Below are 26,153 nucleotides of genomic sequence, written 5' to 3'. Positions count from 1 at the left end.
ACCTGTCTCCCTGCTACCACCAAATGCAAGCGATGTTCCTAATTGCAATCTGTGCAAAAATAATGTTAATTCCAGATCAGAGTTCAGTTCTAAATATGCAGGTTATTTATTTGTGCATGTTCATATTTATGGCTTTGGGCTTTCTGGGTTGAGTGGAGTTGGGGAAATTGTGTAATGATTGCATATGAAAGCAAATGGTTCCAATTTTAGAATGTGGTTAGAAATCACATACCAAATGGAGTGGGGTTTTTTTGTTAAATCCTTTTTTATTTTGTTTCTGCACCTCTCCACAACTGCTCTGATGGTTCCTGTCCTGACAAGCTGTCAGTCTGCGAAAGAGGTCCAGGCCATCTGCCAGATAATTTTGAAACATACGAGGTTGCTTGCTTGCTCAAGGATATGTGCAGTACAGATAAACCAAAACATGGTGCTTTGTCTTTGCATGTTTCCTGCTGAAAAGGGATGGAGTCTGACAAGGCTCCATAGGAGGTACAGTGTGAAGTGGCACAGAAAGTTGGTCATTAAGCAACACTGTCATTGCAAATTATTGTGGTCCAGGGTGAAGAGTTCTAGCTCATTTGGTGCCCAGCCAGGACCAGGCCTAGAGCAAGTTGTTATTGTTCTCCCATGCTGTTAAATGGACCTTCAGCACTGTTATTTCTCCCCTTTCCATACAGTTGGAATCACCTGGGAGTCCACCAGGGCCAGAACTGCCTATTGAAACAATACTGGATGACAGGGAGCGTAGGATTTCCCATTCATTGTACAGCGGGATAGAGGGCCTCAGCGAATCGCCCACCAGGAATGCTGCCCTGAGTAGGATAATGGGTAAGTCAAGCAGACTTGGCTAATTATGTCTTGGGGATCATCTATTTTTCTAGGTTTACAAAGAGGTGGTTGATGCATTATGTATGTGGACAGCATGGAGCTTGAAAATTATAGTGACCAATTTATGCCTTTCCCCTTTCTCCCAAGTTCGACATACAGGCTTCTTAATGCGAGTCAATAAATTGATATAATAAGTCTCGGATCACAGAGCAGGTGGCAGCCACAGGAACATTTTAAAACGTTTTACTCTGTCTGAGGTGGAGAGACATGCTTTATGCCAGTCTATGAGGGCCTGCCTAGTGCAGCTTCATTAAATGTAAAGTCAATGAATGTTATGATTAAGGATGTATCAGTTAAGTTTCCGCATTGATTTTACCTCCTATTTAAGTTCCCGCACAGAAACCAGATAAGCTCATGTGAACCTTATCCAATTTGTGCTTAGTATGACGTTTGTTTGGGGACCTTTTTGCTTTTCTGCTTTACATGCCATAGGTTTAATTTTATGCATCCTTTGTTTGAATTCAGTAGTCAACTCTCTTCATGGCCCCCAGTGGATAATGAGGTTATTAGTACTTGCTCTGTAGCAAGTCACCCCCCCCCCCAACAGATTCAGTTAATAAAGACTTACTTTGTCACAGGATTGGCTGGGTTTTCCAAGCAGCTCAGACTGAGATTTAGTTTATTCAGATTTTAAACCATTTCAAAATGTTTAAAAACATGTAAAACCTGCCATGTTGAAATACGTTTATTGGTAGATTCATCTGCAGCTCTGAAACTGAAACACAGATGTTAAAATGTCATTTTTCTTGCATTGACAGAGTTGTTATGGGCATCCATAGATTGATTTTGGAAATCCTTTTTTGAGTGCCCACAGCAGTGGTGTATCTATTTCTAATTTCATTGTTTAACTTTAGAAAATGAATTCCCTTTTCAAATTGAAGTGCCATAGGAGTCCCACTGGTATGAAGGTTAAATAGATTAAATGGTTAGTATGCACAAGAAGTGTAAGTGAGCTCTTCCCACTTACATATTTGAAAGCTTCATTCCTGCACTCTGAATCACATGCATATATGACTTCAAGCAAATAAACAAGAAGCCAAAGTGCAGGATCTTATTTTGGATTTTAATACTGCCATGTTTCCCTTTTGCTTATCCTGTCTCCTCCCATGGGGTAAAGGCAGCAGGGATATGGGTTAGCCTTCATTCCTTCTTAAAGCCATATGAAATGTGCCATTAGTTTTCTGTGGATGAATTCAGTGTTTCTTAATCACTTTCCCACATGGAATGTATTCATTAGCAACAAGCCAAATGGAGAAGATGCTTCTTAAAAGTGCTTGAGTTTATTAAGGCCCGGCAAGTTTTGAAAATACAAATTTCCTTCTTTGTGGCCAATCTGAAAGACTAAGCTTCTCTAGGTCATTTTTGAATCAATTTCCCAGTGTATTTATTAGAGCAACTGATTATGGTGATGTGAGGGGTGCGGGGAGAGATCTGTATTTTTATTTACACAGACACAAAAAAAACTTTATTGCGGTCCATAGACCCAAAATACACAGTACATTTTCTAAATTTACATTGTCACTGTTGTTTTAATTTCATTTTTACATTATTCCCTTGTATTTATGGATGCATATTTGTACTTACCTTCACACTGATTTGAAGCCACTTTGTGTCCTTCCTAAAAGAGGCTCCTGGGAGGCCGGAGGGACATTGCTGGAACAACTCTTGGGTTGAAGCAACTGGTTAAAATGTTTTAAATGGTTCTAATTTTGGTTCCTGTTTTGTTTTTGTTGGGTTGATGTTGGCTAAATGTTTAGTTGGAGTTGGAGGATGTTTTAATTTGGGTATAACTGTAAACTGTTTATTATTGTTATTATTGTTTTTTGTTGATTTATTGGTTTGTTTGTTGCTTGTATAAAATACTTTGTTTTGTAGTGTTTGATGCTTTGTTGTGTTTTTATTTATGTTGTTGTTTTTATTATGTTGTAAGCAAGATGGGCAGGATATTATTATTTTCTCCCAAGTTTAAAACTGTCATGGCTTTTTAGGAAAACATTGGGACCTAGGGAAGACAGGGGCCCTCTACATTCTTTAGGTTTGTGTAATACATTTATATCCCACTGTTCTTATTTATGGCATGCAAGGAAACAGATATAGGGTTCTTAAGTACTCTTCAATCCAAACTCCAATCAAGAGTCAAGATTGATATATCATGTCTTCAGGTAAGAACTTGGAAGCACAGAATTCTAGGCTTATTCATGGAATCCTTGTATCAGTCTCTCCGTCTGCATGGAGCTCCGGATGCAAGTAAAATAGCTTGTAGCAGTTTCCTGCCTTGGATGCTTTTGTTCTCACATCACAAGCAGCAAGCCAGCCTGGTGCTAGGTTAACAGGGAAATTATATCAGGGCAAGGCTGAGAAGTCTCGTGGCTGCATCCTTTTTCCATTCAAAGTTGCTTGCTCCCTGCCTGCTAGTTTGCTGGTGGTACCACTGTTATAAACCTGCCTGGAGAAATGCTTGGGTGTACAGTGTGGGCCCAGAGCATCCCTAAAACTAATTTATTGATAAGATTTCTAACCTGCCCTTCACCATAAATGCTCGGGGCAGGGTTATAACAATATTACATGTCTTGATGTTACAGCCCTAAGGCAAGGCTAGAGAACCTGTGACCCTCCAGATGTTACTGGAGTGCAACTCTCCTCATCACTGACATTTGATCATAGTGATGGGAGCTGGAATCCAACAGCATCTGAAGGGCCACATGTTCCTTTTCTTTTCCCCAAGTCCTACATTTAGACTTTGCTTTGATGGAGAATGTAGGCTGGATTGGATTTATCTTTGCAAGGTGCTGCAGGTGTCAGATTGCACATAGGATTATGGGACAAGACAATGTACATTTTATTTTGGTAAAAATTCTGGAACAAAGAACCTACAAAGCTGCCTTATGCTGAGTCAGATCCTTGGTCCATATGTCTCAGTATTGCCCCCACAGTTTTGGCAGTGGTTCTGCAGGATTTCAGACTAGGATGTGTCTGGGATTGAACATGGGGCCTTCTGCTAACAAAGGAGATGTTCTAGCACTAAGCCTTTCCCCAAGAAGCAATGGCCGAGTCACATTGTTTGAAGCATAAAACCTAGCAGTTGCCCACATCTGCATCAAACCTTAAGTGAAACACATAGATTCACGGTTAGAGATGTAGACACCTCAGATATGATATCTCCATGTTTTCTTGGGCTGCTACACTATAGTCCTGAAAAAGGACTATATCTGAGTGTCCCTGATTTTTATTTTATTTTTGATGGAGGGAACCTTGGAGTTTACTTTGTTCCTTGGAATCCTCCTAGCAGTTTTGTGAACAAATATGCCTTACCTATCTGAAGGCTCTGAACAGTGGTAATCAATGTGAACGACCAAGGTTGGTATCCGATGTCCTTGTTCTATTAGTGGAAGGATTTATGCCTTCATTGGGGGGGGGGGCAGAATTATTCCTGCTACCTTCATGCATGTTCCACATCCTCCCCCAAGTTACTCTGACGGGCTTGAGGGAAAACACTGAAAACTGGGGAAGGGGACATCCGAGAGGGGAGAAAGTTCTGTTCTGGAAGCATAAATCCTTTCATCAATGGAACAAGTTACTTAGCACAACGTTGGATGCAATCTCATAAATTATTTAACAGATTGGCATGATGCTTCATAGGCTTCACAGGTATAACACAATCCTAGAACATTTCCTTGCACAATAATGAAGGAGTGCTACCTAAGCTGTAACTGTAGAATGATTTCTTCTCTGTAGCAATCCCTCCGATGTTTTCAGAAAGTAAGGATTTCCCCCTAATTATAGAATTCCTTCCTGGATTTGTGTTTCATACTCCTACGTTAACAAGTACATTTTTTTTGAAAAACAAGCCCCAAAGCATTTGGTATTGCCACATGCCGAAACTTGCATCGATATATTTTTACCAACTGAATCACAGTAGTGTAAATTTGCCAGTTATTTTCCAAATTTCTGCAGTAACTGAGCTTGTAAAGAAGAATGACATAAACAAATATGGAAAATGGATTGAAAAGTTTCTCTCAACCAATTAAAGGTTGAGCGTGTGTAGTTAAGACGGCATTTAGTGCTTCAGTATATTTTAAGCAAACTGTAGTAATTCGATTTCAAGCTTAATCAATACACGTGGATTGTATAACTCTGCTCCTGTAAGAAGTCTCAAATATTTTTTGAAGGGTCCATTTTTTGACACTGCTTCTATATTAATGAACAGTTTTGTAAAGCTTATGTTGCTTTAAATTGTGGTATCAAATGAAAATCACTACATCTTGCCACTGTGTTAGGCTGAATGTTGGACTACTTTATGTTTAACTGATTTCTATCCTGCCTTTAAATACAAATACAGTATAAATGCTACATTCTAGAGCAGCGTAGACAACAATTAGATAAAGATACCCTCTTAATCCATATTAGATGGAACAACCAATGCACAGATACCATAATAACTACTAGTCGAGCCAAAATACAGGCATATAGCAGAGACCACCGGTCCCACTTGCCAATATGTATTTATAGAAAGCGGCTGTATGCTGAGGTCTTGCAAGGTCATTTCCTTCTTATGGGAATTATATGTTGTTATTTAGTTGGATAGTTTTCCCCACCACTTTACGCAGACAAGGTCCATGGGAAATTGCATTGCCGGAAGAGCCTATGAGAGTTCAGTCAACTTTAGCTTTGTTTTTAATCCTTTGTATGACGTGGCCCTTCATGGATCCTCAGTGTAAGGAGACCACACAACCAGCAGTCATGGTGGGGGGAGGAATCCCCCTCTTATGTACCAAGTGCATCATTATACCAAACAGTTAGGGTCGCTGTTCTTGTTATGTTGCCTATCTATGCCCATAGCTGATTTTCTTTTTATTCTTGTAACGCAGAAAATTGCCTTATTGACATATGATGTTTCCATGTATTATTGGTTTTCTAGTTCACTTTGCTCAGAGTAGTACAGTAGCACTCCAGAGTTTTAAGGAGAGGTCTTTCCCAATTATGGTACACCTCAGCTGAAGATGCTCGTGACTGGGATCTCCCTTATCCAACACATGGCTATACCAAGTTATTGCTCATCTACAATATAGAATCAGAGATGTCAAAGCTCACCCGCTTGACCTTTGTAGGCAATCCATTGCTACAGCAACCCTGATTGGTGGCATTTGCTTAAAAATCTTGTAACAAATGAGGATCTATTCTATTGTCGAACATCTTGTATGATCAGGATTTTTGCCTAATGCAGGGATAGGGAATTGTAGCCCCTCTTAGACTACAATTCCCATTATCCTTAATTGTTGGCCATGATGGCTGGGGTCAACTGGAGCTGTAGTTGCATATGTAACCAATGTACTCCATCATCTATTTGAAGATGAAAGTCATATAGCATCTTAATTATATCTTCTGCAAGTTAGACATACCCAACTCAGAACTTTGTTTTCCAAATCTCCCCTGGACACATTCCAGTTTGTTAATATCCTTCTTAAACTGTGGTGTCCAGCAAAGGACACGGTACTCCAGATGAAGTCTGAACAAAACAGAATAGAGTAGTACCATTACTTCTCATGGTCTTTGCGCTGTTGATGCAGCATGTTACTAGTTAGAAATAATAGCCATTTTTTTTCATTGGTGCATTGTATCTGGCATAAATCTGAAGGATCATCTGCTTCTCTCTCCCATTCCTCTCCCACACAGCTGCAGTAAAATAAATGTATTTTCTTTTACATTTCAGTGCAACTACTAAAATGTCATCATTCATTCTTGTTGAAATATTAAGAAGTGCAGAGAAAACTTAGACATGCCACTGAATTGCTTTTGCCTCTCAACCTTGGAGGCTTCATCTAAAAAGTGCCATAAGGTTATACTGTTTCGCATTCAGCTCTTTGGAGACATTATTAGTCACAGAGTTAACAATCTTGTAGGCATTATGTTTGGAGAGGAGTGCATTACTAGGCTCAACATTAACCTGTCCATCAAAGAAGCTTTTGCTGGGCAAAGAATTAGCTGCTATGCAAACTTGAACACATTCATTTCAGTTTGACAATGATGGGTCTACGTGTAGTAGAGTTCTTTTTCGTCTAACTTTCCCTGCCTCCCTCCACCCCCCCAAAAAAACTTTTAAAAAGAATTGGATCTCTCTCTGACTCTATTTTTAAGTTGTTCATTTCTCGCAGCTGAAATGACCAGGGCTAGCAATGTTATTCTTTGAATGAATATATATGGAATGAATACAGATGATGCTTTGCCATAGAGACACCATGCCCTACAGAGATGGAAATCTATAGAACAGGGATGGAAAACCCTTTGACCGCCATATGTTGTTAGACTCCAGTTGTCATGTGTCCCACCCAGCAGTGTCCAATGGTTAAGAATGGTGGGAGTCTTATATGGTCCCCTGGAGGGTATATATATTTCTCATCCATTTCCACAAAGTAAAACAGAACCTCGCCCTTTGCCTCTTCACATGGCATGCACAGTCACTCAACATACCAAGCCATTATGCAGAATATGATGTCTGTGCCTCACATATTAATACCTAGCTCCTCCCCCATCTCTGTTTAGTTCATCTCTGTAAAGGTAAATGTAAAGGTACCCCTGAGCATTAAGTCCACTCGCGGACAACTCTGGGTTTGCACATTCATCTCACTCTTTAGGCCGAGGGAGCAGGTGTATGTCCACAGACAGCTTCTGGGTCATGTGGCCAGCATAACTAAGCCGCTTCTGGCGAAACCAGAGCAGCACACAGAAACGCCGTTTACCTTCTCGCCAGAATGGTACTTATTTATCTACTTGCACTTTGATGTGCTAGGTGGGCAGGAGCTGGGACTAGTTGCACTCCAATGTGTTGTAGCATGCAGACTTAGAGACTGAGTTACAAATGAGGAAGTCCCTAGTTCAGTTTTTTTCCCTCTGACATGAATTCACTAGGTGGCCTTATGAAAACTTTTTTTCTCTCTGTAAGTTCCAACCCTCCCACCACTACCAATCTTTAATAAGGGATCAAGGGACTGTATTTCTGGCATTTTGTTCTGAGTTGTGGTAAGGTTGTTGATGAAGTAGTCTGCAACCTGTGAAGACTTACAACAGTATAAATAGGTTCCTTTTGAAGATGCCTTATGGCTCTTGGTTTGTAAATTGCTTTGTAAATTGTGACAAATAGCATAATGTTTGTGTTGAGTGCTCAGTATGTTTAGTTCTCTTCCGCTTCCCATTTTGTGCAGGTAAATACCAGCTATCTCCGACAGTCAACATGCCGCAGGATGACATGGTCATTATAGAAGATGATAGATTACCCGTACTACCTCCACATCTCTCAGACCAATCATCTTCCAGTTCCCATGATGATGTGGGCTTTGCAACAGTAGATGGTGGAGCCTGGAGCAAACCAACAATTAATGAGTCAACAGAATGGTAAGGCTCATGTCCACACAAACCATTACTTCTACTTATCAGCAGTTCATGTGCTTTTCACACCTGCATTTTTCAACACGGAGAGGAGCAGAATTATAGGCTTATCTTCGAAAGAAGACTTCCCAGCCCTCTCTCTGAGTTGCTTGTTCCTATCTAGGAAGCAGAGCAGAAGAGAATTATGAGAAGGTTTCACTTGGCCAAGGTTTAAGTTACTGCTCAATTGTATCTGGGCTGCCAAAGATGCTTGTGTATCTTGAACCACAGCCCCTCCCTTACTGCATAGCAATATACTTCTGAAAGTGAAGAGCCTTGTAAAAGCGGTTAGTGGCATCCACAAACAGATCTGTAGAAGGAAGTCCTTCTTCAGGTATCCTGTACCTTTGGGTGCTAAGGAGTGGTTAAGAGAGAGAGAGCTCATTTTCTGTGATAACCTCAAAACTTCAATTACTTTCATTTTGCTACATAGTGATGCTCTACCTGGATTTTTAGATGGGCTGTTTTTCATTATTATTAAATATTTCTTACTTTACAAAAATATGTGTGATGTCTCTTTTTCAAGTTATGTTTTCTTCAGATCAGTTTCATTTGTTCAAAATATCTGCAAATCTGGGGACTATGATTATCAAGTTGCACTGATACACATTGTGTGTATATATCATGGGCTGGGGGTAGGTGTTACTTTGGCTTTGGGTTGTTTACTGTCTTCTGCAGGATAAATATTGCATAATTTTTGTGTGGTGCTATCTGTACTAATCCAAGAGAATGACATTAATTTGTAAGCCTTGTAATTATGTTCAGCAATAAGCAAAATAAAAGACCTCTCTGTGGAACCCCCTGCTAGGGTGGTGGCAATAATTAACACAAGCAGGTTGAAGTATGAGAATTTTTCTGAGTCCCACACTCTCCTGGGTATAGTATAACTGTGTCAGCAATATCTTAATAAGAATTAGCACCAGCAAGTATCTCTTTGTTTGGATTTGCACAAGTCAGCTATTTATTATCTATATCTATATCAGTGTGGATTAGTATTAAGTGGCATTTGCTCTTACCCCGTCTATAGAAACTGTTTATTTGCTGTCTTAAAAGCAGCTTCTTTCTTTTTGTCTTTTGCTGATGACTTTTGTTTTTGAATGTTGAACCTGTCCATTTGAAAGAGGCACAACTGCAATTTCAATCCTGCAAACACCCACCATTGTATTCACATGGGAAATACGTTAAAAGCAAAAAATTTGTGATGGGGTTGGGGAGTCGAATCATGAAAAGCATGCAAAATTGCATGTAATAGATTGTATTAGCGTGGATTTTTCCACTTGAGTGTGGCAAGAAAACCTCAGCAGAATGTAAACAAACACACACATCTTTGACATTTAGGAATGCAGAATATTTTCCTGCTCACACATTTCCCTGACACAGGAAGAAAGAGTGAAGCGCTATTAGCTGTCATTAAATTTCTTATGGAACCACCTTTAATGCCTTTTCTCTCAGAGGCAGAGATGCAATTATGAAAAGGGGCAGATCAGTTTGGAGTCTTGCTTGTGTTGATTGCATTATATTTGTTAAAAAATAAACCCAGTGAAATTAAATAAACAGCAGTTGAGTGGATTTTTGTATTAATTTCCTGCTGCTAATGGACAAAGGAAGGCTTGTAAAACAAAGGTGTATTCTGTGAGTTTGCTGCAAGGCACCAAGGGGTGAAGTTAAGAATATGGATGAAGGGTTATCCAAACAAGAATGGCAGCTGTTCTGAATCACAGCACAAAATGTAAGCTTTTTCCAGCCTGACAATATCTCCCTAATCCTTGATGAAAATGTTATGAAAACAAAGGGACAATGAGACAGGATTAATAAGTGGAATTTTAATAACATTGAGGGTCACAATACGGTTACATTCTTTAAAGAGTCAATTGTCGTTCCAGAAGCTTTAGTTGTTATAATACGCTTTGCTGCTTGTTGGTTTTATAAATTACAATAATAATAGACAGAAAGTGACTTTAGCATCAATTTGAAATATTAAGAACCACTATTTGGCAATTTTACTTAGCTATACTCACTGACTCTTGTGCTTTTTTAGTTCCTGCAACAAACCTCTGTTCAAATTGTTACCATTTGAGGTGTGTTTTGCTTGATAAAATACACTACTTCTCATCAGTTGTGTATTACATTTTCACTGTATCCTGGGCATAAAATTCATTGTGTAACATCTGTGATAAACAAAGCACTGAATATTTTATTAGTTTGGAAATAGATAACTGAATAATTATTTATAAAGTCCAGATTACTTTGCATAGTGGAAGCAGTTTCACTACAGGTTCACTGTACCGCTGTGTAATACAGTGGTTGCCAACCTTTTGGGTCTGATGGCACATTGGAAATTTTGAGAAGGTGCTGCTTTCAAGGGTGTAGCCTAACTCAAAAAAGCTGCCACCATGAGGGTGCCCTAACACAAAATGGTCACTGCCTCGCCTCCAAGAGAGCAGAAAAAAGAACATATCGTATTTTTCGCTCTATAAGACCCACCAGACCATAAGACGCACCTAGTTTTTGGAGGAGGAAAACAAGAAAAAAAATATTCTGAATCTCAGAAGCCAGAACAGCAAGAGGGATTGCTGCGCAGCAAAAGCAGCGATCCCTCTTCCTGTTCTGGATTCTGGGATAGCTGCGCAGCCTGCATTCGCTCCATAAAACGCACACACATTTCCCCTTACTTTTTAGGAGGGAAAAAGTGAGTCTTATAGAGCAAAAAATACGGTAATATGGTTCAAATATGGAAAAATCTATTGGTTTTGCTTGTTAACATTTTTTAAAAAAAACTTTTTATTTTGCAGATACTGCTAAATCTTCGTTGTTACATTGTTTTTTCTGGTGTGTTGCTGTAGATTATAGCTAGAAAATAAAAGATGATTCAATCCAGGAGTAATTTTTAATTACGCATGCATAGTCACAAATAAAAGACCTGGGAGGCTGCCAAGTTTGTTTTTTAACTATCTCAGCAGCAGATATGATTGAATAATTAAAAACACAACCTTTGTCCAGTCACTCTCTCTAAGCCCAGCCTGTTGAATTCATCACATAGGGTGGCTGTGAGGATTTTAAAAAAGAAATGGCACAGACCCCTATAAGCCATCCTGAGCAATATGGAGGAAGGGTGGGATGGGAATTTGATAATAAGCAAACCAACCATATTTATATCCCACTTTTTCCTCTAACGACCATATATGGTTTTTTTTTACAAACCCATTTTGATTTTGCTGGTGGATAGACTTGTCCAAGGCTCCTCCATCAAACCAAATACTGTAGGTCTCTTGATACCAATTATTCCTACATTTGTTCCACTTCCTCTTTGGCCACAGTTTCGTGAAGAGTGCAACGGATGCTGCATTTGATTATTGTGTTTCACCTACCTATTTAGAAGGGGAGAAATTTAATTTTAAACCTATATCTGATTAATACATACAGCTTAGGCAAGATGGCTCCATGAGCGTGATCTTGTCCTTGTGCTGCATACTAATGCAGAATAATGATTTAATAGAGAAGAGCACAAAGTTACATACATACATATATCCTTTTATTTGTATGTCATCTTCCATAGTTAAAGGCATGCTAAAGGTGGCTGACAACGTGAAAAAAAATACATAATTACAAATATAACAACAGTATTCATCATCAACAAATAAAACACAACCAAAATGCAGTACAGTAATCGCAATAAGATCTGAAAATATCAAAAATCTATATCAATAACAACAACAACTCCCACCCCAACAAAAAAAACAAAACTCCTAAACCATAAGAGGTTGTTCGGTAGCCTCAGCTTTTGGAGTTAGTGTCAGTCAGGGCAGCACCCTCCCCTCTCATGTCAGATGGGAAAAGACCTGCAAGGCAGAGAGCAGGTCTTCCAGGACTCAAAACCATGATGATCCCACACCAACAGTGCCAGTCCTCACGGCACTGGGCCATTGCTGCTTTATAACATGATCCATTCATGTGGTTTCTCATTGCAAAAATTACCGTATTTTTCGCTCCATAGGATGCACTTTCCCCCCTCCAAAAATGAAGGGGAAATATGTGTGCGTCCTATGGGGTGAATGCAGGCATTCGCTGAAGCCTGGAGAGCGAGAGGGGTAGGTGCGCACCGACCCCTCTCGCTCTCCAGGCTTCGCGCAGATCTCCGCAAGCCGTGGGAGCCCGCGCTGGGCTCCCGCGGCTTGCGGAGAGTTGCCTGCATGCCAAAGGCTGGGCGCGCTAAGCTCAGCGTGCCTAGACTTTGCGCGGCTTGCAGAGAGTTGCCTGTTCTGGGGGCTGGGGTCGGGGGAAGCTCAGCCCCGCGCCTGGGGGGGAAAAATAATTTCCCCCCTTTATTTCCCCCCCAAAAAAACTAGGTGCGCCTTATGGGTCGGTGCGTCCTATAGGGCAAAAAATACGGTACTACTGCATTGCTGGAACCAGAAAAAGAGAAAGGGATGAAACATTAAACCAGGGATAGACTCCCATCTGCCCGGCCAGTATGGCCAGTGGTTAGGAATGATGGGACAATGCTACCCCCCACTGTAAAAAAAAATTAGAGATGTTTTTGTTTGTGTAATATGCCCTTTGAATTTTGACTTATTCACTGTCCTAGTAACTTGTTATAGTATTTCATTTATTATGTTTTATCAGACTATATATTGTGCCTATTTCACATAATAAAATCTCATTTCCCCCCTCTGGGTCCCCAGCAATGTGGCCGTTCCCCTCTCTCTTTCTTTCATCTTTTCTACATTCCACACCTTTCTTTTCTGCTCATTGGGAACAGCCCCTGTGGGTGTGATAGTTACACTGCAATGATGCACATGAAGCAGGCCATTCACATGAATCTTCCATAGTTATGTACATAGTTATTTATTTCCACAGCATGAATACCCCTGTGGAAACTTGGACCACATAGTGTGGAGGATGCTTGAAGTGGATTTCCCAACTGTTCTTTCCATAGAGTCCCATTGCAAATATGCTTGTCACTTGATATTTTGATATGGAACATTATAAGTTGCTATTTTTCAAAAATTGTTGCTGGCTGATATTTTACGTAAACATTTTATTACACAACTATGATAGGTGTGTGCTTTGTATGCTTTAATTTCCCCCTTTCCCTTACAGCACTCTGAGTCCAGATGTTGATCCAGCGCTTGCCTTCCAGCGAGAGGGTTTTGGACGCCAGAGCATGTCAGAAAAGCGCACTAAGCAATTTTCAGATGCCAGCCAGTTGGACTTTGTTAAAACACGGAAATCCAAAAGCATGGACTTAGGTATTAAATTTTGACTTCTTTCTTTTTTACCCCTCCCCCCGTGTTGTATTTCAACATGTTTCTTCAGGTTGCAATTATACTGTTTGTTTTCCGTGTTGCAGTTATATTATTTGTTATGCCAAACATTTGATTTGTCCGTGCAGCTGGATTCAATATGTGGCATGAAGAAGTCTTGATATGGTCTGATCCAAGAGCATTATGTGTGTCTATGCAATTTTAATGTTTATATATTTCAAACGTTATGCTTGTGCAGATGCATGTTATATACAATGGTTCAGGATACGTGAATGTGTGAGTGCATATGATGAGGTACTTTTCAGGAGACAGAAAAGCCAAATAATTCAAGTTTGCATTTTAAAATAATTCCTAAACAACTAACGTCTGTTCGGTTTTGGCACTGATAAGGCCTTGTACTTAGGAATGATTGTAACATAACTCCAATCTGCAACATCAGCTCCTGCAATTGGCAAACAATATAAAGCCTCTGGATTTTCCAGGCCTAGGGATCTGGTCAATGGGATCTGGTCCAGTGCACTCTGGACTCCATGGTCAAGCCGAAGTCCTGGTTCCACTACAAGGTCTCAGATCCATATTAAAACATCAGTGGGGCTTTGAGTTGTAGAAAGAAAAGAAAAGAAAGAGAAGTTGTCCGGTTTGGCATCCTCAAACTGATCTTGATTACTCCAGAAAAAAGCAGTGTGTAGGATTGCATCCTGAGGGGCATCATATAACAATATTTTTTTACACTGACAAATTCAAGATCAGTAGGCATGGTAGTCTGCTTCAGCAGTAACAATGAAGAGCCTTATGGCCTTTTAAAGACTAAAGAATTTATTGTGATGCAAGTTTTCTGAGCCAGAGTTCATTTCCTCAACAGCATGAAGTGGCACATAAGTGGATTGATATTAAAACCATGGAAACTGGAAGACGGGAGGGGGTGGGATTCAGAAAGCCAAAAATGCCAAGACATGAAAGATGCAGTAGCTCGTATGTCAAATTACTATGCAGAGCACAATTAAATATTATATTCAATTGCGTGAAGACAATAATGGCTATGATCCATTCCTGACTAGAGGGCCCTCGCGATGAATAGGCCTAGTAAGGTGAGTGGTGTAAGTGCATACCTAAAGACTGTGTTCAATGAATTTGACCACCCCATCAACCTATATGGGGATCATGCCATGTGGCCAGTTGGCTCCACCGTGCAACTGTGTATATAAACACCAACTTACGAAGAAACCGTATACATGCTTATATGCATGTTCAGCTGTCACCCAGAGCACGATCCACTGTCAACAGCCAAGCTCAACCATTGTTTTTTGCTCCAATCCTTCAGAAAGGAATGGACACCTGTAGGATTTACCTTGAGCATTTTGCAAACGATAATGCTCACCTAGAGAATTGAATAGATACGCTGACAAGGTCAGATAAGGTATTCAGGAGTTACTTACTACAAGACATATTTTCCAAAGTGCCGACAAAGTACCAATCAATACAGGAGACAATGGCAGAGGTGTCAGTTGCTATGCAGATAACAAATTAATATATGATCCAATCAGAGTAGATTCTCATCTAGTGGTTGCTAGTGTTGGGTAGTATAAATAAACACGTAAAGAGAGATTATTAGTTTCTGTAGTGAGGTAGCCATTCCCAGTCTCCTTTGAGATCTAGGTTTGCAAATGTCAGATGTTGCAGGAATTACAACATTGGCCAATATGGAGACTGATGTTAAGGAGCTGCTTCAGTTTGTAGTCTGTAAGCAAGTATGGGTCCTGTGGCGACACTGTGTGTTTGTACTCCCTCTGCTGGACCTGTTAAGTGGCCAATCTGCTTCTTATTTTATTTATTTTAGTAAGATTTATAGACTGCTTAATCACTAAGTTCTGAGGATATATGGAAAAATATTTTGTGCGTGTGCGTATGTGTGTGTGTGTGTATGAAATATATATTGTCATGTGCAGCTGCCAGTTATCTATCTAAGTTGGTGTTTATATGCATACTTTCACTGTATTGTCTAGAAAATAAACCTGCTTCATGGAATGGTCCTGACCAGAGATTTATGGTGTGGAAATTTCCCCCACCCCAAATCCTTTCTCATGATATTTGTATATTTATCCACTTATGCAATCACTTGATGAATTTGAGGACCTTTTTATGGTGCCACAGTACTCTTCATTGTGGAAAGCTGATAACATGCCGTGACTGGTAAAATTTGATACATAGCAACTCTCACTGAAGCACGAGTTAATAGTAGCAAGATACCTGCTCTTTAGAAAATCAAAACAGGATACCATTTAATCAGTAATGGGATACATATGAACAGCATTATTTTCGTAGTTAATCAGCAGTTGTGGGAATGGATCATGTAAGGAACTATATTCTAGAATCTGAGAACATTTTATAAATGCTCGCTTATGGGTAGCATATAATAAAGTGTCATCCCCATTTTATTTGTATGATGTATGAATTCTCAGAAGGGTTAATATTTCTGTAAGTAAGGGAGTACCATGATGAACCTTGTAGTCCTGCAGGGATATTGTTAAATGAAGGCAAAGAAAATTCGTTTGTCCACCTTGCCCCCTGTTTAATTGTTATAATCATATGTCTCAAGCATTTCTAACCAACCCTTTTATGGTTTTCTTTTAAGTAGAATAAATTTCAATGTATGCAAATACATACTGCTTTTAGAAGAGCCAGCGGAGCTTTAAAAACTCAAATCACTGCATTCAGACATGTGTGGCAACTTGTCTCTGCTAGTTGTGTATGCTAGCATGTGAATAACATTGTTTTTGGCTGTGACATGGAAATGACTGACATAACGCATGATGGTTACTAGGTTTGTTGCTGGGCTTTATTTTGCCCCATCAAGATAGTCTGCATAACATGGCTTATTTGCATGAAGAATGATGTTTCCAGTGTCCTCTAACTTTAAAGAGAATATAAACAGTGGATGCATGTGGGATGTGGGCACTAACAGGGCTAACCGTTATACATTTACCTTTTAACAGTAGCTGACGAGACTAAGCTCAGTACAATGGATGACCAGAAAACAGGTAAGAATTGACTGTAGGGTGGTTGCCATAGAAACCTTGGTCAAAGCAGCTTACCACAATTACATAGCTGCCAATCACAGTGCATGGGAAAAATAATATTTCAATAGTTGCATGACTTTTTCTATTGTCACAAATAATTCAGATTATATGGAATATCTTAATGAATGTTCAGTATCATAGAAAAATAACAAGCGTGCAAAAATTACATGTAGATGAGTGAGTCTAGGAACTCAGTCCTCAAAATGTAGTTGTTAAAAGACAATATTATTCCCTAGAGCTTTTCAACAATATGCTCTTTGGGCTACAGACTCAACAGAGCAAAATGCCGTTAGAAATCCTTGGTATTTATCTACAGGCGCTGATAATGCCAGACTTTGAAATTTGCTTTTAACTGCAAAGTTCCATCATCTTGGGTTATGTGCCTAAATGGAACTTCTGTCTTTGCAACAAGTAGGCAATCACATAATGTGGAGGTGCAGTTTCATACTGTCCATATACTCTCCTAGTTGGATATTAGAACAAAAGACTCAAATAAAGAGATTAATGTGCTATAAAGCACACATTGCAGGCCTTTTGCTTTTTTCTGTAATGGTCATGATGCCAGCTTCCAAAGAATGAATTTATTACCAATTAAAATAATGCACTAGCTGCAATTATGAGCCTTTATAATTTATTAATGCAAGTTAGCTTTTGACCTTTGGAATGTTGTTTTAATTAGGGTAGATCTAGAGGACACGGTAACATTCCACACACAAAAACAGTAACATTACTTAGCTCTAATTAGGGACAATTCACCTTTTAGTCCTGAAAATATTACTTATTTCTAGCATGACTCATTGAATAGGGCAGCCTGTGTACACTGATTATTAATTTTTCTATAGATAATTGGCTCTCTGTTTAATCACATCGTGAGACATAAACAGTCAACTGGAAAGCAAGATTTAAAAGAACTGGTGGGATGGTAGCATTTGTAAAACAACTGGAGTAGCTTGTAGACCTTAATAAGTGAGAAGGCACAGCCTTGCAATAACTTGCATGCATATATTACATACTGAGATTAGTCTCGTTAAGTGGCATTTATCAATGCATGCAAAGTTTAGATGTGCTTCATTTTATATGACTGGTTGAGCTCCAAAGAGCTAGATTGATATTATTCAGCCCTGTGACTATTGCCTGAGCTGACAGGCATGAGTCAAAATGATGTGATGAAATGGTAATTTAACAAAAAATGAAATTTATTTTTCTTACTTTTCGATCCTACACATTTTTGCTGCATTTATGCCTGCAAAGCTGTTACAATGGCCCTGTTAATAGTTTAATATTCTAGTTTTATGACATTGAGCTTGTTTGTACATCTACCTTGAAAACTTAACATGCCTGAACAGCAAGTTTCTCTTTATAATTCATATCGTACAACACAGACTCCTGGGGTTTGTTTTGTTGTTGTTGTTTACCCACTGTGCTCACAAAACAAACAAACCCACCCACACATCCATGAGTTCTTACCAGCTTTCCTTTGTTTTGGCCTAGATTCATATTTTCACATCCCTCCAGTCTCATCTATATTAAATCACCCAAAGAAACAGATTGATCAAACATTTGATCAAATCCTTCTTGATTTCCCCTGGTTTTGTATACTACCCTCTTACTTTGAGCAAGTCAAATCAGGTCCAAACCCCTTGGGTTCAGGATGTTAGCATTCTTTGACTAAGTTTTTTGGCACAACCTGTTATAAGTGACCTGACCACTAAAAGGACACCTAATTTCTGGAATTATTTGTAAAAATGCAAAGCGTTCCATGTGGCAGCCTCTGTTAACAGCCATGAAAACACACTTGGATTACAGGGCAATGACCCTTAGCCACAAACCATCTGAGCCAACCAAAATAAATATTTGGTTTTTTTACTTAATGCAGAGCAGATTTTTCATATAACCTGTTGTTTTCAGGTTATGAAAAACTGAGATGTTGAATGAATCCATGTTACCAGTTCAGACAAAAAAACACACCTTAGGTTATTAAAGGTAAATGTTAATATGTGTGGTAAAACTGATACATATTCACTGAAATATGTAAACTTCAAAACAGTGGAACATATGTATGTTGGCAGAATAAACTGGAACATATTTAAAACTAATAGTTGGGTTTTATTGTGTTGGCCTCAAATGGAAAGTAAGATTCTCACTAGGATAGAATGTATTATAATAGTTTTTTTAAAATTATTTTTCTTTATTCAGTTCACTTGGTTTGCCTCATCATTGTCAGTGTTTACAATTTGTTCCAAAGGTCAGAAGTCTATTCAGTAGCAATTGAGCATGGCTCATTTATTCAACCTTAGCATACAGTAACTATGATGGGCTATTTCCATATTCACCTTGTCATAATGCTAACAATGGCTCTCTGGGAACAAAAAGCCTTATTCAAACACACTATGTTCATTATAGCCATTCATCAGTGGGGAGGGGGGGTTTAATGATCTTTTCCAGTAATGGATGTAATTGCAGTTCTAGGTTTTAGGGTCTTGTCTCCCCCTGACAGGTCAAAATACTACCCCTTTATTATGTGGACTTATTCACTTATCAACACTGACTATCTTGTTTCACTGAAATTATTGGGACTGTACCAGTGTAATAGTGAAAAAAAGCTCAGATATCAAGAATCTGAAACGTTTGTTCCCAAACGTCTGCTTGTTGCACTGATAAAATGTCCTTACGATGCTAATAAGACACCATAGCTAAAAATGATCTGTGATTAATGATTGTATAAATGCACTCAAGTCACTAACCTTAGAAGAATTACATAGCAGGCCATAGCCAATTCTTAAGACTCCAGGGCTGATATGCTGATTTTGGCCAACTGGTGAGACATGTAGTTTTCCACTTCTGCACAAATTCCCCTTAAACCCTCTGCCTGGGTTACATCCATCTGACTGTTGTTGATCCCAGCTAGGCTGAACATGAGGAAGCATCTAAACACCATTTTGAAATATCTGTTTAACTGGAGTTTTGGAGCACTTTGATTTAGTTTAACTGTGTTGAGCAATAGGCACATCTAATCTTGAACCTGAATACAGGGGCACTTTTCTGTCCACTCCATCTGTTGGCCCACTGGTTTTCCTACGGCGAACCACAGTTAGTAAGCCAAGAACAAAGCTTATGAAAAGGACTACCATCTCTGGTTCAGACATAACTCTAAGCCAGGGATCAAGGTTTGTTTTCTCCAGTGGTAGCAGAAAGGACAAAGTGGCCCAGATCAGCACATTCATAGTGATTGTTGTGAAAACAAGGCCATTATCTCAAAGCAATGTTGGCAGTTCAGAAAACTCTATTAAAATAGGAATTCAACCTGATTCTCTCAGTTTTAGCATTGTGATTATTATAAAGTGCACTCAGCATTATGAATTATTGTTATTTGAGCCAGAACATTGTAGCTACGAATAACATTATTCACATTAATTATATGTTATGCATTTTATGCTCATATTATTGGCAACATCATCACTATTAAGCATTCTCTAATTCAGTAATATATTTCAGAAGAAAAGAATGAGCCTGTGCTAACCTATTCAGATGAGACATTGAATTAAAAAGGGACCTTTGTAATCAGGGATACAAAGTGAAACGGTGAATGTATGTGTTGTGAATTTCGAGAAGAAACGGTTGAAAGGCTGAATTTGACTCTGTTTGTTAGAGTATTCTGAACCATTGCAAGACTTGTGAACAATCTGTATGACTCCTGCCTGCTTCAGTGGGTTTTGTCTTGGGAGGCCTTTCCCAGGGGATTGTGCTTCTTTTCAAAAGCCCCTTAAGATGCAATCACATTCAATTTACTATGGAAAAAAGTCCCAATCCTGAAAAAAGTTTACTCATCTTTTGAATCCCATTGAAACCAATGGCTTAACTTACAACACAATGTTATATTTGTCTGTGAAAGAGTAAGCCTACTTGACTTTAATTAGACTTATTCCCAAACAAGAGTATACAGGATTGCAGCCTTAGTTGTGTCTTCAACCAAGCCCTGAGTTTTGAGAACCCTTTCCTTGCAGTGAAGGTACCAGTGAAACTGAACTGTTAACACAGAAATTGGCTTTTATCATCGTGGTACATGTTCTGCTTATGTAGGGTTATTTCAGTCTTTCAGCGTCTGCAAACTGTCCACAGTTATGTTGATGGCCACCCAAGTTCAATAAATATCCTTACCATTTCTGCAATCCATTATTAGTTTTACAGTACTCTGGGAACATTAGGTCATATCCCATCACGCTTTTCCTTTGGGATAGTGCAACTTACATAAATATTGTTCTCACAGTGAGCCGTACTGGGTAGCAGGAAATGGGGCCTTTTCTTCAGGGTCCCTTATGAGCATAAATGGGTACGTAATGTAACTACTGTTTACAAAAGGAGCATGGAGCCACTTGGTAATTAGAAAAAGATTGATGTGCATTTCATTTAAAATATATATTGAAATGCTGAAACTGAGGGAACTTAAAGTTGCCACATAATAGGATAATGTTTTTACTCCCATTGGTTTAAGGAATAAATCTATTCAGCAGCTGCTTTATTCACGACTGCTTATCCTTTGCACTTTCAAAAAGTTCACCAACTTTTTTTGTGTTGCTGTCTCTCAGATTGAATTTGTGTAGACTTAAACGTTGAAAAATAAACCAATCATCAAACTAAATATGAGGGTTATATAACTGCAGTTAGCTGTATAGTTTTATATAACGATAGCTACGTTGATGTAAAATGCAGGGTAGTTACCTACAGTGAAGTTTTCTCTTAACACATTGACATATGAAATAGTCCTCTGGAAAAAATAATAATGTGCAATCTTCACACCAGACATTTCTTTGCAAGCATAGGCAAAGGATTGTTTATGCAGCTGGGAAGAACTGAACCTTCCTTTTCCTTTCTTGCTCATCCCACCAGCTGTCCTTTCTCTCCAGTTATACCCAGGTCTCTTCCCTTTCAAAAAATGGGGGACCTGTGGGATGGGAGGTATTTGGAGGAGGTGTGAATTCATTGTATTTATACTGATCTGTGACTCCACAGACACGTAGCTGTTTCCAAACAACTATTGGAACGGCTACATCAGCTCCCACATGCTCTGAATGCAGCAGTGAGCATGACTTAAGAATTGTATTGGGTTCCCTATAGGCAGTGAACTCCATTATAGCTGTTTCCCTGTTCTGTCATTCAGCAGTGAGTAATCCCTTAGTAAATTGCCTTGCAAGGCAGTGGAGCAGATGCAAGTCTGGCTCCATGCTGACTTTGGTTTGCAAATTGGGAACCAACTCACCTGCCCCCTCACCTTAGAGCCTTTTCTCCCTGGAACAAATTCTCCCATAAGCCCACCTAAGGACACCGGTATTAACCACATTTGGAGCTCACCAGGATTTCCCTTGATGTGGTATCTGAAACCCACTTAGTTTTCAGATCCTGGTGTAAGGATCATCTAACTGTATAAAACAGCTTATATCCCAAGGATTTCATATGTAACTCGGGAACCTGTAGAAAAACTGCTCCACAATTGCGGAATTGTCTTTGGTGAACATCTGCAAAGGACATAGAATAGCGGAAGCTGCCTTATACAGAGTGAGACCAGCGTCTCTCTGGGGTTACATGCTATTCCTTATTTCTGCTGCCTTTGAAACTGGGGTTAGGTTAGCATGGGAAGAATATCAACACACCACAGCATGGTAAAGCTTGTGTTTTAATCTTCTGTTTTATCTTGTGAACTGCCCTTGAGAGCTTGTGATGAAGGATGGTATAAAAATATAAAGAAATAAAACAGTGACCAGTACATTTCCAGCAACACTCACTAAGTCAGCATTGGTCATGACAGCTGCTACATAGGGAAGTTGCACTTGGCTAACTCCCAACCTTAACCAATTGACCACAGGAGGGGGTTCTGCCAGTATTTGCATTTCAGGAAATGGTTTCACTTACTTAAGTTAGTAGTTTAGTTTAGTTTAGGCATAAATAACACTGACATAAAAATATTTCTAGAGAGTGAGTTTCCTTGCTTTGTTTAGAAACAGGGATTACCTTAGCATGGTAATAGCACCAATAATTCCCACAAAGTGTTTCGTAGGAAATTTTGATGACAACCATTAATAAACCCAGGAGAAAAATTCAATTAGAATAGCATTTCAAAAGTTACATTTTATTGGACCAATCCCTTAAGTTTTCAGTGCAGTAGTTTGTCCATGAAGTTCACGGAAATGATTCATACACATGCTATTCAAAAAATATTTTGTTTATTTTTCCAATGAATAGAGATTTTTTCTTTTAGTTTTCTAATGATGTTGTGAGCTAATATTCTCTTTGCGAGTGTTTGTTGGAGATTATTAGTGCTTTTATCATGCTGGGGTAATCCCTGTTCCTAATCAAGGTTAAAAAATTTACATTACTTGCATTTAGTCCATAATAAGTGTTGACATGAGTTTTAATGTATTATAACCATATTAACTAATATGGGTTAATTAATCCAGAAGAAAAAAAATTCTATGTAGACAAGCTCTTGGGAACAGTGTAATATTTAAGTGCAGGTTATTAAAATTCACTCCATGAAAGAAGCTAGTGAGGCAGAATTTTCCCCAGATACTGTTCTGAGAATGCAGGCTAATTTTAGGTCAATAAAATCTCCTTAATGTTCATTATTTCCAGTATTTGCATAGGATTGTTTTTGCTGTTTTAAAAAACAAAATTAACTGGCTATGCCAATCAAGTATATAGTGCTGACATCTTTGTACTCTATTTTTTAACCAGCTTGGTAATTATTTTATTCTCATTAAAATGGTTGAAATAACAGTGATGACTTTAACTTCCCACCAATTTGAAAAGTGGGATGTTACTAACCTTGTCAAATTCATAGTGTATGACTTGACACGCTCATTGCTCCAACCAACAAATCTGCCTAGAATTCCCTACAGAGTATAGAGATAATGTGAATAATGTTAAGCATATTCCCGTAGACTGTCGCTGTAGATGTGAATAATCAAGTGTGAGGGTCCTCCCTGCTAATCCTAATTATTATTTTCTTTTTAAAAAAATATTAAGGTTCCCCAACCAGAGATGTAGGCCCCTCATTAGGCCTGAAGAAATCCAGTTCATTAGAAAGTTTGCAGACAGCAGTCGCTGAGGTAACTTTGAATGGTGACATTCCCTTCCACCGTCCACGGCCGCGGATAATCAGAGGGCGAGGGTGCAATGAGAGCTTCAGAGCTGCAATTGACAAATCATATGATAAACCTGTTGCAGATGAGGATGATGAAGGCATGGAAACCTGTAAGTAAACTCTTCCATGTATACTCCTTTTAAAAATTGCCTTTTAAAGATCTTTTCACTACTGATGGTTCTTTCAGTTAATTCCCCCCCTCTTCACCCTGCCTGCCCCTTTGATCACACCATGTCTTTTGTTAACGTAGCTTCCTGTTAAGTTCTCTTTACTCCGCCAAGATTTTTGTTCACCACCTTAAAGCTCTGACTCTGTCTTCTTTGTGCAAAATTTCCACAGTTCACTTAAAAGCGGTGTAGCCACAAAGTCAATTCACATTGGGAGCCTTCAAGTGAGTTCCTGTTCCCAGTGTATAATAGATAATTCAGCCAACATCCATCCTCCTCTAGCCAACACCTACTCATCTCAAGATTTCTTGCTTTCGTTTCTCTTTCTCTCCCAACCATGTCCCCATGTGCTTTCTCTCTGTCTCTGTTTTCTTCTGCCTGACTCCTTCCAAATTCTTCCACCCTTTGTAAAGCCTACTTTCAGCAACAACTTTGACCGTCTTTTACTTGGTCCACTCTGATGTCTTGGTCTCTCTCCCCCAACCCCCATCCCTGCTGATCCATATCCTGGCTTTTATGTCATGTGCAATCTCTCTCGGATAGAGCACCATCTCTTCTGTGTTCTGTATGGTGTGTAGCACATTCTTGACACACTCCCATTACCTTTGCCTCAATTGAAATGGTTGCTTCTGCCTTGATGTCCATTTGGATCCATGTAAATACCATTTGCGTCTCAAGGCCCCAAGACCCACCCCCAAAATAAATACACACAGACACTTATATTAGTTTAAATTTTTGGGCAACAATTTTGGCCACAACTTTATTGAAATACAATCACGTGAGCGGTATTGGCTTAGGCATTGACTCCCCACTATAACTGGCTCCACCTCTCAGGATGATCATCAAATGGGGTAAACCAAATGAGGGAGCTAGGTCGATGAGGACCAACCAGCTCACCCTGGTGTTCCTGTGGTCCTGGCATGGCCCTAGCCCCTCAAGCGGACTTTGGACGAGATCCAGGACCCCCAGATTCCTTTAACAGAATACCCAGTTCCTGGAGGGGCAGGTGATGGCCGCACCTCCAATCCCCACAATCCAACTGAGCCAATGCCTAACTGCCACCTTACAAGTTGTGGCAATTTGCTAAGGGGTAGGCGAAAACCAAATGGCTAAAGCCAATCTGCCAAATGGAAAAATTCCTACCCAGCCCCTGTTCCAAAACAGGCGACCCAAACCAAAGCAAGGCCAAGCGACTCTAACTAAACTAGGGAGGGTGGGCAGGTGTTCAACAGTGTGAAGCAAGTGCCTCTCCTTGCATCACACTGCTGTTTTTAAAGCCCCTGGGATCATGCCACCCACTGGCTATTGGCTAAAATCGCCTGGTGTGATCCCAGGGGAATGGCCAAGACTTCTTGCTCCTCCCCCCCCATTTTAATCCTATCAGGTGAGCTCTTGGGTCCCACACGCAACCAGGACCCTCTGTTATGAGGCTCCCATATAACGAAAGAAGAGCATCGCCCAAAGGGTCAGGCGGGGTATATGGAGGAACAATATGAGTGGAAACGTTTACATAAGGACTGCAGCAGTTGCAGGAGCATCTCTGTCTACCTTTGGGTAAAGAGAACATTAATGCTTGACAGTGTTAGCACAATAATGACATCTCTGCAGGCTTGCATCACACTCTAACATGCTATGGATTTTGTGATTTGGTTGGTTGGTTTGCAAGCTCTAAAATACCGGGTACTCGTTTGTCAAAACGAAGATTACTGCAAATTTTAATGTACTTGGACCTCAGCAGAAAAATGTATGTTTATGTAGCCAATATTATACCCTCCAACATTCCTCAGATGAAAATAGAGACATTTCCCATTCCCCACAACTGACCCTCCTCAGCCCCCCATTTTTTGTCTCCCCTCCGCAAAGCATTCCTACCAGTAAAAGGGCAAGAGACCACCACTTCACAAATGGGACCCAGCACACATGCCCTCCTCTGTCCTGAAAAAAGTCTTAATCCTGATTTTATTTTATTTTATTCTTTGGTAGATTTACAAAAAGAAACACACACAGCAATGAATGATTTTTTAAAAATGGCAAGATTAGATGCAGACACGCAAAGAATTTTTTTAAATAAAAAAAAATCAAGATTCCTTGTGTACCGTCTTAACAGCAAGACAATGAGTTAAATGAAAAGGGAAGGGGCAAACACTTTGGTTCTAAAGTTTAATGAGAGAGAGAGAGAGAGAGAGAGAGAGGAAAT

The 26,153-nt window shown here is 39.5% G+C and overlaps 1 protein-coding gene across 6 annotated transcripts in view; it reads left to right on the top strand.

The window, feature by feature from the left end:
* PARD3 (par-3 family cell polarity regulator) overlaps positions 1-26,153 on the top strand; it is a 527,255-nt gene that overhangs the window by 346,237 nt on the left and 154,865 nt on the right. For 4 of the 6 annotated variants that reach the window (XM_081931474.1, XM_081931472.1, XM_081931469.1 and 1 more), the window contains 5 exons: positions 678-828; positions 8,088-8,277; positions 13,411-13,559; positions 16,568-16,612; positions 23,672-23,899. In XM_081931474.1, coding sequence (XP_081787600.1) covers positions 678-828; positions 8,088-8,277; positions 13,411-13,559; positions 16,568-16,612; positions 23,672-23,899 — 763 coding nt within the window. The remainder of the gene's footprint in view (positions 1-677; positions 829-8,087; positions 8,278-13,410; positions 13,560-16,567; positions 16,613-23,671; positions 23,900-26,153) is intronic. The other 2 variants (XM_081931473.1, XM_081931470.1) reach the window with 1 other exon arrangement.

Source organism: Podarcis melisellensis (assembly GCF_964234715.1).
Source record: "Podarcis melisellensis genome assembly, chromosome: 12".
Taxonomy (NCBI): domain Eukaryota; kingdom Metazoa; phylum Chordata; class Lepidosauria; order Squamata; family Lacertidae; genus Podarcis; species Podarcis melisellensis.
The sequence above is the reverse complement of the archived record's forward strand: the minus strand, read 5'-3'. Positions and strand labels throughout refer to the sequence as shown.